This window comes from Amblyraja radiata, chromosome 15, assembly GCF_010909765.2.
Source record: "Amblyraja radiata isolate CabotCenter1 chromosome 15, sAmbRad1.1.pri, whole genome shotgun sequence".
NCBI classification, from domain to species: Eukaryota; Metazoa; Chordata; class Chondrichthyes; order Rajiformes; family Rajidae; genus Amblyraja; species Amblyraja radiata.
In genome coordinates this window covers 39,608,344-39,628,105 of record NC_045970.1, presented here as the reverse complement: position 1 = coordinate 39,628,105, position 19,762 = coordinate 39,608,344, and the positions used below count along the sequence as shown (strand labels likewise).

The 19,762-nt window shown below is 46.0% G+C and overlaps 1 protein-coding gene across 2 annotated transcripts in view; it reads right to left on the bottom strand.

Moving 5' to 3' along the window:
* The window catches only part of r3hcc1l (R3H domain and coiled-coil containing 1 like), a 212,820-nt gene that overhangs the window by 30,979 nt on the left and 162,079 nt on the right, over positions 1-19,762 (bottom strand). For both annotated transcript variants that reach the window (XM_033034151.1, XM_033034150.1), the window contains exons 5-6: positions 18,300-18,395; positions 8,291-8,431 (exon numbers count right to left, since the gene is read on the bottom strand). In XM_033034151.1, the coding sequence (XP_032890042.1) occupies positions 8,291-8,431; positions 18,300-18,395 (237 nt within the window). The remainder of the gene's footprint in view (positions 1-8,290; positions 8,432-18,299; positions 18,396-19,762) is intronic.

Below are 19,762 nucleotides of genomic sequence, written 5' to 3'. Positions count from 1 at the left end.
AAGTGTGAGATGGGATTTTAGACAGTGCATTAGCTGAGAACAATTTCTCAGTCTCTTCCCACCGCCTGGGGTGTCAAGGCAGATGTTAGCAACTAGCAACTTATGTGTGAACATATCTACTGAGGGATTGAATCAGTAAATATTAAAGATCGGAAGGAGGCCATTTGGCCAATCAAGTTTGTGCTGGCTTGTTCAAACAAAAAAACAAATGAGTTCCACTCTTTTCCAATATCCCCGCAATATTTTCTTCCTCCGTCGAGTATTTATCCAATTGCCCTTTGAATGCAATTTCTCCAATCTCTTTCCATCAGCTCACACTGCATTCTAACTCATATCTATTTATTCGATAGAAACCGTTTTCCTCATGTGGCCTCTGATTCTTTCGCCAATCTCCTCAAATCTGTTCCCTCTGGCTATCAACCTGCCATTTTGCTGAATTGTGATCTCTACACAATCTTAAACACATGGATCAATAACTAACGCGCTAGCGAGCGGTGTAGGAAATCCGACGGTGGGGAAGTGAGAGGGTGAGACTTCATTTAAACCTGCGGAGGTTTACGTGAATGGGAGTCAGTCCTGGGAATGAGCTATCAACCGTACAACCCAAAGATGCTAATTTCAAACTTGACCTGTGCTGAGTTTGACCCAGCCCATCACGGGTACTGGCCTTCCCACCATCAAAGCAATCTACAGGCGCTATCTCAAAAGAGTGCCCAATATCAGCAAAGACCCACACCTCCCTGGCCAAAGTGCTGGAGTAACTCAGCAGGTCAAGCAGCATCTCTGGCAAACACGAATAGGTGATGTTTTGGGTCGAGACTGTTCTCTAGATTATTGTGTGGGGGAGGGGGGGGGAGAAGAAAGCTAGAAGAGGGGAGAGGGGGAAGGGGGGGGATAATAGGTGGACGCAGGCGAAGACGGTTAGAACAAGGAGATTCTCCTCTTATTTCAGCAATGGTCTACCACGGACTGTGTTTGTACTAGGTACTTTGGTTTTACACTATGATGGCACATTAATTTATTGTGCTGATTATTAATTTATTGCATTATTGGTCATTGCATATTTATTTGTTGAGTAATTATGTTAATGGACCTATAAAACTGCAGCAAGGAAGGAATTCATCATTCTATATCCGGTACAAATGCCAATTAAACGCAGTTGATTCTTGACTCTTGATCATGCAGTACATTATAACTTCTATATTACATTGGCTCTCGATCAATAAGGTCATCGCTTCTGTCCTGGCTTTCACGGAAGCCGACTCAGTGTACTCAGGCATTTATAAATCAGAATTCATTAGCGGTTTTGATCTGTGCAATATTGCCCACCGTGAATGCTATGCAACCAGCTGAAGTGGGACATTCAGGCGACATAATAACCTGATGAAATAAACATGAACGTCTACATTAGCCGGCAGTCCTCAGATGCTTTTCCCATTTCCGGAACGTGTTAGTCCCTGCATGGGAACATTAGGGCAGATGCTGTGCACCATCCAGGAACTCACTCTCAAGCCATCCTTTCTGACTAGGTCTGAACGGTGAACCGCAGGGGCCATTTGCCAAGCCCTGAATTATACACAAAGTGATGCATTTCCCAGCAAGAAGTAGGAGCAATTAGCAAGAATGCTGACTGATTTTCCCCATCTTGTACCTGAACCGACTGTCAACGCTAACCCTGGAGATCAATTAATGGCGATGCTTTAGTTTAGTTTAGTTTAGAAATACACTGTGAAATCAGGCCCTTCAACCCACCGAGTCCATGCCGACCAGCGATCCCAGCACACTAATACAATCCTACACATGACGGACAATTTACAATTTTACCGAAGCCAATTAATATACATACCTGTGCGTCTTTAGAGTGTGGGAGGAAACCGGATCACCCGGAAAAAAACCCCACGCAGGTCACAGGGAGAACGTACAAACTCCGCACAGACAGCGCCCATAATCAGGATCGAACTCGGGTCTCTAGCGCTGTAATGGGAGCAACGCTACCATTGTGCTACCATGCGTTCACATATATTGGGCCAAAAGTACAGTTTAATAAACCCGAGGTGTGGTTGTTATTGCAGTAGTGAAAAGTATGGGAGATAGAACACAGAACAGGCCCTTCGGCCCACAATGTCTGTGTCGATCATGATGCCACATTAAATTAAATTTCCTCTGCCTGTAACTGATACAAATCACCCCATTCCCTACATATCCATATGCCTGTCTAAAAGCCTCTTAAACATCACTATCGTATCTGCCTCCACCAGCTCCCCTGGCAACACGTTCCAGGCACCCACCATTCTCTGTGAAACAAAATTGTCCTACACGTCTCCAATAAACTATCCTCATCTCATTTTCTCATCTCTAGTGTTGTACGTTTCTTGGGAAAAAAGTTCTGTCTGTCTATCTACCTTATTTATGCCTTTCATAGTTTTATATACTTCACAAGTCATAGCAGCAGAATTAGGCCATTCAGCCCATCGAGTCTACTCCACCATTCAATAATGGCTGATCTATTTTTTCCTCTCAACCCCATTCTCCTGTCTTCTCCCCATAACCCTTGATACCCTTTCTAATCAAGAATCTGTCAATCTCCGCCTTAAAAATACCCAATGAATGTGGCCCCCACAGCCGTCTACAGCAATGAATTCCACAGATTCACCACCCTCTGACTAAATAAATTCCTCCTCATTTCCTTTCTAAATGTAGGAGATGGCTTTTTATTCTGAGGCTGTGCCCTCTGGTTCAAGATTCCCCCACGAGTGGAACATCCTCTCCACGTCCACTCTATCCAGGCCTTTCATTATTCGTTAAGTTTTAATGAGGGGCCCCCTCATCCTTCTAAAGCACTTCTGTGCCTTCAAACGCTCATCATTCGCTAACCCAATCATCCCCGGGATCGTTCTGGTCAATGATCAAGTCTCCCCTCGGTCTCCAACGTTCCAGACAAATAATCTCTCTACTTGTGTTGCCCTTGTCATGCTTTCTGTGCAAGCACACATGCACACGCACGCATACATGCGCTCACAAACACATAGACACACACAGACCCATGCACAGACACGCACACTCTAGAAGCTACAGCAAGGCTTGTTACTATTCCACTACCTTAGTCTTGAGACGTCTATGATTATCAGCTGAGTGATGAGTCTCTGGTGTTCAATGTCACCTTCTTTGGAGACAGCACACTAACAGAGGCTGCAGGCAGGTGCAGTGTGAGGCTGGCAGCCGGCTCCCAGCTGATCAATGAGACCAGAGGAGCATGGCGCGGCTGACAGTGGCGCCCCCAGGCACACCTATTGTCAAAACCATCAAGGAGATTGAACGGAGACACAAGAGACCGCAGGTGCTGCAAACTGGAGTGTGAACCATAGAGAGGAATCATTGTCTTCTAACTTATAAAGACATAAAGTGCTGGAGTAACTCAGAGGGTCAGTCAGCATCTATGGAGAACATGGATAGGTGATGTTTCGGATCCGGACCCTTCTTCAGATTGATGGCAGGGGTGGGGAAGGAATGGGCGGCACAGTGGCGCAGCGATAGAGTTGTTGCCTTGCAGTACCAGAGATCCAGGTTCGATTCTGACTATGGCTGTTATCTGTATGGAGATTGTACGTTCTCCCTGTGACTGCTTGGATTTCACACACTCCAAAGAGGAATGGTTTGTAGGTTAATTGGCTCCTGTAAATTGTTCCCAGTGTATAGGATAGAACTAGTGCATGGGTGATTGCTGGTCAGCGTGGACTCAGTGGGTCAAAGGGCCTGTTTCCACGCTGTATCTCTAAAACTAAAACTAGAACAGTCTTCGGAGTTGGGAGAGGGGTGCCACCCAAAGCATCATTTGTCCATTCCCACCCTAGACGCTGCCTGTCCCGCTGAGTTCCTCCAGAACTTTGTGTTTTGATCAAGATTCCTGTATTTTCAGTTTCAAGAGGCTCCGCATTATTTTTTTTCTCAGTTTAGGCCATTCGGCCCAACTCGTCCACGCCAACCAATATGCCCCATCCAAGCTAGTTCCATTTGCCCACATTTAGTCCATGTCCTTTCCTTTTGTTAGCTAAAAATATTTTTAACTTTGTTAATGTACCTGGCTCATCTTACCTACCTTCTCTCGTTCCGTATACCCACCACCCTCCGTGTGAAAAGGTTGCCTCTCCGATTCCTATTAAGATCTTTTTCCTCACAATTTAAACCTATGCCCTCTAGTTCTTGATTCCTCCTAGCCTGGGAAAAAAACTTTGTGCATTCACCCTATCAATTCTCCTCATGATTTTACACACTCTATAAGATCACGTCTCAGCCTCTTGCACTTCAAGAAATAAAGTACTAGCCTGCCCAACCTTTCCCTACAGCTCAGGCCCTCGAGTCTTGGCAACATCCTCACATAGAAACATAGAAAATAGGTGCAGGAGGAGGCCCTTCGGCCCTTCGAGCCAGCACTGCCATTCATTGTGATCATGGCTGATCGTCCCCAATCAATAACCCGTGCCTGCCTTCTCTCCATATCCCTTGGTTCCACTAGCCCCTAGAGCTCTATCTAACTCTCTCTTAAATCCATCCAGTGATTTGGCCTCCACTGCCCTCTGTGGCAGGGAATTCCACAAATTCACAACTCTCTGGGTGAAAAAGCTTTTTCTCACCTCAGTCTTAAATTTCCTCCCCTTTATTCTAAGACTGTGGCCCCTAGTTCTGGACACGCCCAACATTGGGAAATTTTTTCCTGCATCTAGTTTGTCCAGTTCATTTATAATTTTATATGTTTCTATAAGATCCCCCCTAATCCTCCTAAACTCCAGTGAATACAAGCCTAGTCTTTTCAATCTTTCCTTATATGACAGTCCTGCCATCCCAGTGATCAATCTCGTGAACCTACGCTGCACTGCCTCAATCACAAGGATGTCCTTTCTCAAATTAGGAGACCAAAACTGTACACAATACTCCAGATGTGGTCTTACCAGAGCCTTATACAGCTGCAGAAGAACTTCTTTACCCCCATACTGAAATCATCTTTTTATGAAGGCCAACATTCCATTGGCTTTCTTCACTGCCTGCTGTACCTGCACGCCAACTTTCAGTGACCGGTGTACAAGGACACCCAGGTCTCGCTGCACCTCCCCCTTACCAAACCTAACCCCATTGAGATAATAATCTGCCCCCTTCTTTTTGCCACCAAGTGGATAACCTCACATTTAACTATATTATACTGCATCTGCCATGCATCTGCCCACTCACTCAACCTGTCCAGGTCACCCTGCAACCTCCTAACATCCTCTTCACAGTTCAAGTTGCCACCCAGCTTTGTGTCATCCGCAAACTTGCTAGTTTTGCTCCTAACTCCCTCTTCCAAATTATTAATATATATGGTAAACTGTTGCGGCCCCAACACCGAGCCTTGCGGCACTCCACTCGCCACTGCCTGACATTCTGAAAAGGACCCGTTCACTCCTACTCTGTACTTCCTGTCTGCCAACCAATTTTCTATCCATGTCAACGCCCTACCCCTAATACCATGTCCTCTAATTTTAGTCACCAGACTCCCATGCGGGATCTAATCAAAGGCTTTCTGAAAGTCTAGATACACTACATCCACTGGCTCCCCTTCATCCATTTTACTTGTCACATCCTCAAAAAATTCCAGAAGATTAGTCAAGCATGATTTCCCTTTTATAAATCCATGTTGACTTGGACTAATCCTTTTACTGCTATCCAAATGCCCCATTATTACTTCTTAATAATTGACTCCAGCATCTTTCCCACCACCGGTCAGGCTAACTGGTCTGTAATTCCCCGTTTTCTCTCTCATTCCTTTCTTGAAAAGTGGGATAACATTAGCTATCCTCCAATCCACAGAAACTGATCCTGAATCTATTGAACATTGGAAAATGATCACCAATGCGTCCACTATTTCGTGAGACATATCTTCTCTGTACTCTTTACAGTTTAATGGCAACAAGGTAGAGTTGAGGCCTCACAGCGCCAGAGACCCGGGTACGATCCTGACTACGGGTGTTGTCTGTGCGGCGTTTGTACGTTCTTCCTGTGACCGTGTGGGTTTTCTCCGTGTGTTCCGGGTTTCCTCCCACACTCCAAAGATGTGCAGGTTTGTAAGTTAATTGGGTTCGGTAAAGATGATAAATTGTACCTAGTATGTAGGATAGTGCCAGTGTATGGAGTGACCAATGGTCGGCACGGACTCGGTGAGCCAAAGGGCCTGTTTCCGCACTGTATCTCTAAACTACACTAAAGTAAATCTAAGCTTGGCATTGGGAAACTAATCAAAACTTTAAATGATATTTGGCAAGGATTTTCCCTCGTAAATAAAATGCAGTCTTGTTGTGGAGCAGTGATAGAGCTTACACTAAATTATAACACCCCTCCATGTATATATACTGAGGGTAGAGGATATCTGTCATTGCATTCATACAGTAATTCACAGACAACCATTTAACATCGCACACAAAGAATAATGAATTTTACTATGCCAGAATTGTTATTGCCAATCTGACTGCTGGGCAGACTGGAGTACTCATTCATTGGATGTTTGGCCCACAGGGCTGCATCTGACAAGATTGTGGAACATTTTACATGGCGAACATAAGTGATACTAAAACACAGCGTTGAAGGAACTCAGCGGGTCAGGCAGCATCTGTGGAGGGAATGGACAGACGACGTTTCGGGTCTGAAACTAGTCTTCCCCAAACTCTCCCCCTGAATCACCTTAAACCTGCATCTCCTGGCCCTCTAACCATTAGCCAATGCTCGCCCCCCCACTACTGTTTTCCTGGCCTAATCTCTTTTCTCCAACTCCTCCACCCGCCATCAGTCTGAAGAGGGATCTTGACCTGAAAAGTCGTCTGCCCATTCCCTCTAAAGATGCTGCCTGACCCGCAGAGTTCCTCCAGCATTTGGTGTTTTGGTGTCACTTATGTTCGCCATGTAAAATGAAGCACAATCTTGTCAAGTACACAGTGGTGCAGCAGTAGAGTCGATGTCTTACAGCGTCAGAGACCCGGGTCCGGTCCTGACTAAGGGAAGGCAGTAGGACTGTCTGGACGGAACCTGTCAGTTCTCCCTGTGACTGTGTGGGTTTTCCCCGGCGGCTCTGGTTTCCTCCCTCACTCCACAAAGACATACAGGCTTGTACGTTAATTGGTTTTGGTAAAATTGTAAATTGTCCCCAGTACGTAAGATAGTGCTAGAGTACGGGGTGATCGCTGGTCGACGCGGACACGGTGGGCGAAAGCGCTTGTTTCCCACTGTGTCTCTAAAGTCTTTCCCTCTACAAATGATGCCCGACGCGCTGAGTTACTCCAGCAATTTGTGTTTTGCTCAAGATTCCAGGGTCTCCGTAAGTGATACCAACACGCTTCATTAAGTGATAACAACACACTTCAAGGTTGTCACCATTTAACAACTGGTAGAGTGTCAACCAAGATCTGTAAATGTTACACACACACTCTCAGCAGTTGCACAGGCTACTCCGAAGGACACAGAGGCTTTCGTTCCCAGTTGAAATCGCAGTTACCAACCTGCGACCAGACCTCGTTCTCTGGTCCAACTCCTGTCAGCGTGTTTCCATCATTGAGCTGACGGTCCCCTGGGAGGAGGCTGTGGACGAGGCTTATGAAAGGAAAAAGCTTTGATATTCAATCCTTGCAGCAGAGGCAGAGGAGAGAGGTTGGAGTGTAAGGGTGTGTCCAGTGGAGGTGCAGGGGCTTTGTAGGTAGTCCCACCGCAAGGCTCCTGAGGGAAGTAGGAGTCAAAGGGCAGGCACAAAGGAGGGCAATAAAAGAACTTGCCAATGCCGCCGAACGGAGCAGTCACTGGCTGTGGCTGAAGAGGAAAGATGCTGTCTGGGCTGCCACGTGACCATCTAGAGGCTAGCAATAAGACACACACCCAGGTCTGATCACCCTGCGGTGGGCCTGCCTCGACTGAGGGTGTCTTGTGATGAAAGGCCGAAACACCCAGTGACGTTGAGGTACACAACTGAAGATGTGTCTGATTGTTAGCAAACTCACCTAGTGGCATACCCAAGAATGTCAATTGTAGTGAAATCATAGGGATTGTAACACCCAGTCCAACTAATCAATCTCTAGCAATTTGTGTTTTGCTCAAGATTCCAGGGTCTCCGTAAGTGACACCAACCCGCTTCATTAAGTGATAACAACACACTTCAAGGTTGTCACCATTTAACAATTGGTAGAGTGTCAACCAAGATCTGTAGATGTTACACACACACTCTCAGCAGTTGCACAGGCTACTCCGAAAGGCACGAGACTCCAAATGTTCCACCTACCTCGAGCTTCCTTCAGCTTTTGCCGCTCTGCCTCTCGCTCTGCCTTAGTTTGATTGCTTTTTACTCCCAGGGCTCCAATGACCAGCCTTCGAGCAAGCACGGCACTAGTCTGAGGTCTCTCCTTTGCCGGAAGGAGAAATTCTAAACATAAGAAGTGGGAAAGAAGGATTTACTTTATATCTATTTAAACCAACAACACACGCCACACATGTCAAGCTGAGAATTGGTTAAACTGAATGGATCTTTCCTCCTGCTGCCAACAGAAGCAGCATATTGACGGCAGGGAAAAAAAAGACAATAACTCATAGATAACAGCTCATTTAATACTGGTATACACATTGGTTATGACCGCATTAAAACAATTACATTTATTTTCAATTATGTGTTTTTTGTAAATCATTCTATAAAAGCTGAACAAGAATTACCTCAGAAAATGTGAATTTATAATCATATTGCCGAACAGCACTTTTTAGAGGTCACTAAATCTGTCATATTAATGGCTTAGAGTGCATTTGAAAAAACAAATTATTTTTGCACGTCTTTGTGCTGTCTTTTTTAAATCAAAACTCTGCACACTTTGTTTGATGTCTTGGATTAAACAGCCTGCTCTTGACAGTCTCACACGGTTCTGCACATATTTGGAAAATAAAAATCCCCACCATCTTGGGCCCGACGTGGGGGTAACCGCTGGAGGGAGGGGGGGGCGGGACGACAAAATGAGGAACCGGCATGCTTTGTAACTTTGCTATTTCGCTATTTCGCTACCTTCGCTATTTGTATACACTGTGTCTGCAAGCAAAGAATCTCACTGTCTCTCGTCACATGGGACAATAAAGTATTCCTATTCCTACATCATTTAAATGATCGCTCCTCTGCCTTCGATAGGTAAAAGAGGCAAATATACATCCGTCTCTCTCTTGCCCCTGAATAAGCACATTCGTCATGCATTATTCAACTAACTGGTTACAAATTGCCAAATCATTAGCCACCTTTCAGTGCCTAATCATGGAAAGAGTGCAGAATTTCTCAACGACCTGCGCAAATAATATAGTCAGGAAAATTACCTGTGAACCCTGGTACTTCAGAAAATAAATGACATGGCTGTGTGCATCTCTAAGTGAGAAGTGGTGTGTGATTTTAAATTTAATCCATCTCTAGCAGCGGTTTTAATGAGGCATTTTATCCAATTGGAAACTGGGATATTCAGCTGCAGTTCAGAGTCCACATTCAACAGCCACCGGGGCTGCTCTAGATACTTTAGTTTTACTTTTAAGGATACAGCATGGAAACAGGTCCTCCGGCCCACCGAGTCCACGCCGACCATCGATCACCCGTTTGCACTAGTTCTATGTTATCCCACTTTCCCTACACACCAGGGGCAATTTACAGAGTGCCAATTAACCTAGAAATCCACACGCCTTTGGGATGTGGGAGGAAACCGAAGCACCCTGAGGAAACCCACGTGGTCACAGGGAGAATGTGCAAACTCCACACAGACAGTGCCTGAGGTCAGGATTGAACCAGGCTCTGTGGCAGTGTACCACAGTGCCTCGCTGTTTGATTTGATACTATGACCCAGGACTCAACCGCTTGAGGACCAATAACAACCCTAATGCTCCTGTCCCACTTTGGAAACCTGAATGGAAACCTCTGGAGACTTTGTGCCCCACCGAAGGTTTCCGTGCGGTTCCCGGAGGTTTTTGTCAGTCTCCCTACCTGCTTCCACTACCTGCAACCTCCGGCAACCACCTGCAACCTCCGGGAACCGCACGGAAACCTTGGGTGGGGCGCAAAGTCTCCAGAGGTTTCCGTTCAGGTTTCCTAAGTGGGATAGGGGCATAAGCTTAGTTGGGACGACAGATGGCACAATGGGCTAAGTGTTCGGCTGGCGACCGGAAGGTAGCTGGTTCGAATCCCGCTTGGAGTGCATACTGTCGTTGTGTCCTTGGGCAAGACACTTCACCCACCTTTGCCTGTGTGTGAGTGATTGGTGGTGGTCGGAGGGGCCGTAGGCGCAGATTGGCAGCCACGCTTCCGTCAGTCTGCCCCAGGGCAGCTGTGGCTACAGAAGTAGCTTACCACCACCGAGTGTGACTGAGGAGTGAATGAATAATGCGATGTAAAGCGCCTTGAGTATTAGAAAGGCGCTATATAAATCCCATCCATTATTATTATTACAATAAGCTGCCCATTTCCTGGCCTGGATGTAAGTGGTAAACTCACATTTGCAGTTTTGATGAAAATGGTGCTACAATTTTAATTGCATCAAGGAATCAGTGAGAATCTCGTGCACAGGGCCTGTGTTGTATGACTCTGTCCTTATCGACCAAGTTGCCTAACAGAGCTAGTCCCACTCACCTGCACCTGGCCCACATCCCTCCAAATCTTTCCTTTCCTTGAACATGTCCAAATGTCTCATACCTTTACCTGCCTTGATCACGAGCATAGATGGGGCATCTCAGTAAATGTAATCCATCTCTTGTCCATGTCAACCAAGTTGCCAAACCTCAAATTCATAAACAAATGTCAGAACTGTGCCCGCCGTCAGCACTAGCATAGATGGGGCATCTTGCTCAGCATGGACAAGCTGGGCTGAAGGGCCTGTTTCCATGCTGTTTGGCTGTACGATCTCAGGCAGCATCTTTGTATGGAAATGGAGAAGTGATGCTTCAGGTTGGAATCCTTCTTCTGGCCAGTAATTGCTTCCCCTTTTATGGAGATGGTTTCGATGGTTTTGAAGATGATCAGTTTCCGCAGTGCTTTGTTTTCACATTGTGGGATTCAATCAACCGTCCACCAAAGTCTTGCCAGCAATGCTTACGCCCCCAAGAAATGAAATAATAAAACTTGTAGCTGAGAATGAGTACCCAGGTGGTAATGTGGGTGATACATTAAAGCTAAAAGTCCGCTGTTTTTAATTATAAAATCCTTATTTTATTAATGCCTCACACAAACGTGAACTGCTGATTTGGGTGCAGTGCAATTGTGAAGAGATAATTCAACTCTGCACGCAGGGAAACATGCAAAGCATGCCTTTCAGGATCAACTGTTGCCTTGCAGTTCCAGTACACTGGGAATCTTAATGCACCGTTCAATGACAGGATTATTATAACACAATCCCCATAATAGAATCAGGCAGTTATGATTCCAAGTGCAGCTCAAAAAGTGCAGTTATGTCGATCATGAAACTATTCTTCCTGGCTGTTAATACATCAAATTTCCTTAAAAGAAAATCACTAATATTGCAAATCTGAAATAAATGCATCAGCATTCAGGGCGAGCAAGAAACGAACAGTTCAGCAACGACAGATAACGAGCTTGTTATTCCCATTTGTATCTTCATTTTGCCTGGCATTGTCATTTCTCCCACTGGTTAATCTCCCACTCTATAAAGGACCGGCCATTTCGTGCTTCCCCCTTGTTGTAGAGATACAGCGGGGAAACAGGGCATTGGCCGACCGAGTCCACGCCGACCATAAATCACCTGTCCACACTAGTTCTGCGTTATCCCACTGTGGCATCCTGCACACTAGGGGCAATTTACAGTGGACTATTTAACCTACAAACCTGCATGTCTTTGTGGGAGGAAAGCCATGCGGTCAAATAGGCGAAAGTATAAACTCCGTACAGACATCACCCGTAGTCAGGATCGCATCCGGGTCTCTCTCTGGTGCTGTAAGGCAGCAACTCCACCACTGCGCCACTGTGTCACCCAGCTAAAGGCAAAGGGCAGCGGAAATATTTTCCTTTGAATTTTTATTTATCCAGCTCTTTGCTGTTATTGTGTTCAGACATGGTCGCTGACAGGATTCGATGTCAGACCCATCCACTGGGATTTAAATCCAATTTCAGACAAAGCATTGAGTGACAGAGACAAACAACAGGTCTCTGTCAGAACCAGTTAGTAGACAGTCAGATTCTTTTTCCCACGGTGGAAATATCAAAGATTAGAGCATTATGGTGAGAGGCAATGTTTATGGGCGGCACAGTGGCGCAGCGGTAGAGTTTCTACCTTAGAGCGCCACACCCGGGTTTGATCCTGACCACCGATCTGTCTGTACAGAGCTTGTATGTTCTCCCTCTGACCTCATCCGGTTTCCTCCTACACTCCAAAGACGTAGAGGTTTGTAGGTTAATTGGCACCTGTACATTGTGAATTGTACCAAGTGTGTAGGGTAGCGCTAGTGTATGGGGCGATCGCTGGATGGCACGGACTTGGTGAGCTGAAGGGTCTGTTTCTGCTTTGTATTTCTAAAGTCTAAATTTTAGAGGAGGTGTTTGGGGGAAGTATTTTACGCAGAGGGTGGTGGGTGTCTGGAACGTGCTACCAGGGTTGGTGGTGGGGGCAGATACGATAGTGGTGTTTCAGAGGCTTTTAGATAGGCACATGGATATGCAGGGAATGGAGGGATATGGATTACTTGCAGGCAGAGGAGATGTAGTTTAACTTGGCATCATGTTTGGCACAGACATTGTGGGCAGAAGGGTTCATTCCTGTACTGTACTGTCCTGCTCTTGATTAGTACGGGTGTCAGACGTTATGGGGAGAAGGGAGGAGAATGGGGTTAGGAGGGAGAGATAGATCAGCTGTGATTGAATGGCAGAGTAGACGATGGGCTGAATGTCTTAATTCTACTCCTATCACTTATGACCTTATGACCTCGTCTTTATTCGATGGCAATCAGAATGTGATTTACTCCCACGTGACTTGCAGCATTTGTTCTGTTTTAATACGCTCCTGTACTAATACTGTTTCTGATCTCAGCTCTTATAGTCCACAGTCTGTTTTACCGCCCTCATTAACTGCATAGGGATGAGAGTGAGAATTGATAGTGATGTTAGGTTGCCAATCATGGTCCGTTGCCAAACACACAAGGGACATAGGTGTAAGGTGAGATGGGAAAGATTTAGTAGGAACCTGAGGGGCAACCTTTTCACACAGAGGGTGGTGGGTACATGGAACAATCTGCCAGAGGAGGTAGTTGAGACATGTACTATAACGAAGGCTCGTCGTCTGGTGATAACCGGGAGGGAGCCGCTGGAGGCATCGGACGTGTGGAGCAAGGATCAGTAGGAGGGTGAACTGGGGTAATGCCTCCAGCGCCTTCAGGGCACAAAGATGACGCGATGGAGGAAGGTGCTGTAGGAGCCTGGGGATTACCTGGATTGGGAACAGCTCCAGTAGACCGAGCACGGGGTGGATCGGTCTTTGGAAATTACGCAAAAACATGGAGGCACCAGCATGTGTAAATTTGCAAAATGAATATCACTGTGCAGTTGCATATGTGACAAGCCCAAAGCTCCACAACACATAGAAGACATTTGGATACATTCATGGATAGGAAAAGTTTGAAGGGATATGGACCAAATGCGGACAGCTGCGATTAGTGTAGGTGGGGCATCTTGGTTGGCATGGGCAAGTCGGGCCGAAGGGCCTGATTCGGTATGACTACTAAGACAGCCCTGGTCTGGTCACTCGGCAGACCCAGCGTGTTTCTGGCACTTCAGCTCTGTATCACAAGATGTCACTGTGCATAGCAACACCGTCTCCACCAGACTAAAGTACTGCAGCTGTTTGAAATCTGAAATAACAACACAAAATGTTGCTGGTCCAACTCTTCCCTTATTTGCTCCGTCAAAGTCTTGAATATAACTGCTGTCGATGTCCGAATGAGAGCTAAGTACTGAGCTCCCGGTAACCTTGCTGATGCAGAGTGGCTCCTATGAAGTGTAGAATCAATTAATGACTTTTTAACCATCTTTTCAGGATGCAGTCATCCCTGGAAATGCCAGCATTTATTGCCCATTAAAATATATGTCTTTTAAAAGACATTTGGATAGATATACGGATCGGAAGGGTTTAAGGGGCTATGGGCCAAAAGGAACTATCCCGGTGTGCCAAAGTTGTCGGCATGGAGAAGGAGGATCCTCGGGTCTGTTTTTGACCTGTACAGCTCCACGACTCCATGACACGATATTTGTGAATACCAGAAGGAGCCAAATGGCATCTGGGCTAGTCCCATTTGCCTGCATTTGGCCAATAACCCAGTTCAGTTTAGTTTATTGTCATGTACAGTAAAAAGCTTTTGTTGCGTGCTAACCAGTCAACAGAAAGACAACACATGATTACAATCGATCCATTTACAGTGTATAGATACATGATGAGGGAATAACGTTTAGTGCAAGGTAACGCCAGCAAAGTCCGATCAAGGATAGTCCGAGGGTCATCAAAGAGGTAGTTCAGCACCGCTCTCTGGATGTGGTGGGATGACTCAGTTGCCTGATAACAGCTGGGAAGAAATTGTCCCTGAATCTGGTGGTGTGCCTTTTCACACTTCTATACCTTTTGCCTGATGGGAGAGGGGAGAAGAGGGAGTGGCCAAGGGTGCAACTCGTCCTTGATTATGCTGCTGTCCTTGCCGAGACAGCGTGAGGTATAAAAGGAGTCAATGGAAGGGACACAAAAAGCTGGAGTAACTCAGCGGGACAGGCAGCATCTCTGGAGAGAAGGAACGGGCGACGTTTCGGGTCGAGACCCTTCTTCAGAGGTTGGTTTGTGTGATGGTCTGGGCTGTGTCCACAATTTGCTGCAATTTCTTGCGGTCTTGGATGGAGCTGTTCCCAAACTAACCTGTGATGCATCCAGATAAAATGCTTTCTGCGGTGCATCTGTAGAAAAATAAACCTTTCCTATCCATATATCTGCCCAAATGCCTTTTAAATATCATAACTGTATCCGCTTCTATAGCTTCCTCTGGCAGCTGGTTCCAGATGCGGACTACCCTCTGAGTGAGAAAGTTGCCTGAGGTCTCTCTTAAATCTCTCCCCTCTCACCTTAAGCCTGTGCCCTTTAGTTTTAGAATCCTCCACCCTGGGAAAAAGACTGTGTGTGTTCACTTTATCCATGTCCCTCATGATCTTGTACACCTCAACATGATAAACGTTTCCAGCTTTTTCTGTTTTAGCTTTGATCTACAACGCATATTAACTGAAATCATAGTGCTAATTTATGCGACCATTGCAGAAGATGAGAGCTATTTTTCTCGTCAGTCTGTTAAAGTATGCTGATATTAATACAGTTCTTAGAAACAAACAATGATGACAGATTGATCATCTAAAATTACCATTCCAAACTTTGGAAGGGATGTTGACAATTTAGAAACAAGTCAACAACATTTGACAAAAATCATTTAGACAGTACACGGATAGGAAAGACCCCTCCGGTCACAGAGTCTACGCCACTCAGCCATCACCCCGTGCACTAGCACTATCCTACACACTCAGGACAATTTACAATTTTTATCAGAGCGAATTAACCTACAAAACCTGTACGTCTTTGGTGTGCGTGAAGAAACCAGAGCACCCGGAGAAAGCCCACACGGTCACAGGGAGAAGGTTCTAACTGCATACAGACAGCACCCATGGTCAGGATCGAACCGGGTGTCTGGAGGTGTAAGGCAGCAACTCTGCCACTGCGCCATTGTTTTGAGGGATGCGGGTCAATCACGGGTAAATGGGACTACTATGGATGGGACATCTTTGTTGGCAGGGTCGAATTGGGCTGAAGGGCCTGTTTCTGTACTGTATGATTTTTTGCAAACATTCTTCATCTGTAGTTATTGAACTCAATGCAAGGCTATAACAGGGTCTGGTTAGAAGATGAGGTTTCCTTGTAAGTGCAGGAGGCTGAGGGTGTGGAGAATGGAGAGGGAGCCAGATCACACAATAGGCATCTCCAGCATTTTGTCTCAGATTTTCAGCACTCCTCCCAGATTCCCGTTGTAACTTCAGGTACCTTCTGGATCTCTTCTACCTTGCACTGTTAGTTACCCAATCACCCCTGCTGGACCTTCCCCTCCCTCGGCACAGTGACGCAGCAGTAGAGTTGCCGCCTCACAGCACCCGAGACCCCGGTTCGATGCTTACTATGGGTGCTGTTGGTACAGAGTTTATACGTTCTCGTGTATGAAGGGACTGCAGATGCTGGTTTAAACTGAAGACAGACACAAAAAGCTGGAGCAACACCGCGGGTCAGACAGCATCTCTGGAGAAAAGGAATAGGTGACGTTTCAGGTTGTGACCCTACTTCAGACCTGTACGTTCTAGCTGTGACTGCGTGGATTTTCTCCCACACTTCAAAGACACTTCAGGTTAATTGACTTTGGTAAAATTATAACGTCCCTGGTGTGTAGGGTAGTGCTGGTGCATGGGGTAATAGCTGGTTGGTGCAGATTTAGTGGGCCAAAGGATCTGTTTTGCATTTATAAAGTCTAAAGTTTAAAGTCTAAAAGTCTCGCAAAACTGGTTCAGGTTTTTCTGGAAAGTATGAAATGAAACCAGGAAATGCAAGAAGCAAACAAAAAGTCTGACTTAGCAGGTCAGGAAGCATCTGTGGAGAGATGAAGCAGAGAAGGACACTAAGTGCTGGAGTAACTCAGAGGGTTAGGCAACATCTCTGGAGAACATGGATAGGTGACGTTTCGGTCCGAGACTCTTCTTCAGGCTGATTGTTGGGGAGGGGAGAAGAAAGCTGGAAGAGCAGAGAGGCAGGAATATATGTGGCAGGTCGACACAGGCAAGGGGAATTTTATGACGAGCAAGTGGAACAAAGGCCAGAGATAAGAACAATAGGTGTGAGGCGTGTTTGAATAGTTGTAGATTGTGAAGCCAGGGAAAGTAGAGAAACAGAGTTGGTATTTCTGGTCCGAAATCCACTGAAAGAATCCCCCCCCCCCCCCACCCCCCACAGTTTCTCCAGCATTTTTGTCTACCTTTGATTTTTCCAGTATCTGCAGTTCTTTCTTAAACAGAAAGAGAAAAAGCTCTCTTAACAATGATTGTGTTTCTCTTCCCACAGGAACTCGCTGATCCACAGTGTTTTCTCATTTTATTTCAGATTTCATACATCTTCAGTTATTTAATTTTTTTTTATGATAGGTCCTTGGCCCGAAATGTTAGATCCGAATCTCTTTCTGCCGACGCTGTGTGTTTCTTGCATTGTATCTATTTTATCAGTAATTTTTTACTTCCAGAAACAGCAATGTGATTATAACCAGACAATCTGTTAGTGATATTGATCGAGGGATAAATATCGGGTTGGAATAGGGATGAATCTCATCACTTCTAAACAGTGCCATGCCATATTTACAACCCTTTGTGGGAACATGCAGAGTTCAACCCAATGGGAAATTACAGGGCAAGAGGGAGACAGCGTTAAAGAGAAATGATTCATAGAGCATAGAACAAACAGTACAGCAGTGGAACAGGCCCTTCGGCCCATCACGTGCGTGCCCAACACGATGCCAAGACAAATTCTTATCTCTCTGCACATAATTCATATCCCTCCCTTCCCTGCATCCAAAAGCCTCTTCAACGCTACCATCATGTCTGCTTCCACCACCGCCCTCAGCAGTGCGTTCTAGGCACTCACAAACTTCTGTGTAAAATAAATTGTTCCACACTTCTCTTTTAAACTTTGCCCCATCTCACCTTCTTCTTCTTCTTCTTGCGTACGGCCTGCACAGCCTAAAGTTGTAGGACAACTTATTCTATTTGATCTTATTTGGTTGTGCACGCCGGGTTGATTGCATTCGTCGAAACACGTGAAGGTTGCAATCTCCCACCCCACCCCTCTCACCTTGAGACTTTGCCTTCCGGCATTTGATCTTTCCAACCTGGGAAAAAGGTTCTGACTATCCACCCTAGCTACGCCTCTCATAATTTAAACACTTCTCTCACTTCCAAACTTGGGATAACAACATGGAAACAGACCCTTCAGCCCACCAAGTCCACCGATCACCCGTTCAGTAATTCCCTCAGTCGTTGCTTGCCTTCATCGGTAATGCTCTAAGTACTGATGCTGGAGCCAAGCCGGATTACACCTGCAGAAAGCAACCTACACTTTACATGCGTTCTCATTTTGACAAATGTGGGTCAGATTATTAAATTGTCTCTTTAATCAGCAAACTGTGGAGGCCTTAATTGACTGCAATTATAGTCTTTCTCTCACCTGCACAGCTTCTGGCCTTAACCTTCGATGATCTAGATGCTTGTGACAAAGGTCGAGTCTTCAACATGGGATGCTTGGTACTGATGGCGTCTCGAGCTACGGAGAAAACAGTCGTGATTAATTGCCACTTGAGGAGCAGCAGTAAATACAGCAAAGCAAGGCGTTTCTGCCCTAATTAACGTTATTGAGCTGCCAGACCTGGGTGGGTTCCCAAGGTCAGCAGGCACGTAGTGAAAAGCACCGGCAAGGAGCCGACATTCCATTTCCGGTCCCCTCGTGTGGCATGGGGACATTTCCAACCATCACAGTAGCATGAGAAAGCGCGGGAGCGCCACCCTACAGTCTTGTTTCTCCAAGGAGGTGTTCGCAGATTTATGTGTTTTTTGTCCCCGTTGTATCTTAATCTAAGTTCAGAAGGAGACCGCAGAAACAAGGATGAGTTTCATGTGGGGCACCAGTTCCAGAGACAAGTTCCAATGTCCGCAATAGGGCAGAGGTGAATCGGACAGTACTCTAGCTTATGGAAGGGCTGTTTAGAAGGCTGATAGCAGAGGGGAAGAAGCTGTTCCTGAGTCTGAGAGTGTGCGCTTTCAAGCCTCTGTATCTTCTGCCAGACGGGAGCGGCGAGAAGGAGGAATGACCAGTTGCTGTCCTGACTCCATCTTACTAAGTTCTCTCTCTCCTTATTGTACCCTGCCTTGCCACTACAATGGTGTGGGACCGATACTCAGCAGTGTTTACTTTAGTTTAGAGCATGGAAACAGCATGGCCCACCGAGTATGCGTATTACCATCGATCACCTGTACGCTAGGTTTGTAGGTTCATTGCCTTCGGTAAAGTTGCAAATTGTCTCTAGTGTGTAGGATAGTGCTAGTGTACAGGGTCATTGCTGGACAACACGGACTCGGTGGGCCGAAGGGCCTGTTTCTGCGCTATATCTCCAAACTAAACTAAACTAGTTCTATCCTACACATTATGGGCAATTTATAATGCTCTAAGTACTGATGCTGGAGCCAAGCCGGATTACAGCTGCAGAAAGCAACCTGCACTTTACATGCCAATTAAACTACAAACCCACACATCTTTGACGGAAACCGGAGCACCCAGAGAAAACCCACGCAGTCACAGGGAGAACATGCAAACTCTGTACAGACAGCACCCGTAGTCGGGATCAAACCCATGTCTTTGGCGCTGTGAGGCAGCAACTCTACTGCTGCGCCACCGTGCTGTCGCAAAGGGGTTGTTTTCCCAAGAAGGAGCTCTCTTTCTGCACATAGATTAGAATACATGTGGGACAAAGAAACAGTGAGGGCATTGCCAATCGGTTTAAAATAAAATAAGCATCAACGGCTACCATTAATAGAAACAATGAAGAAGTTAGGGGAGAGAAAATCCTTTGGATGAAAATGAAATGATTGCAATGCATGCGGAGACTTGCATTGAAGCTCCCGGTATGGAACAAA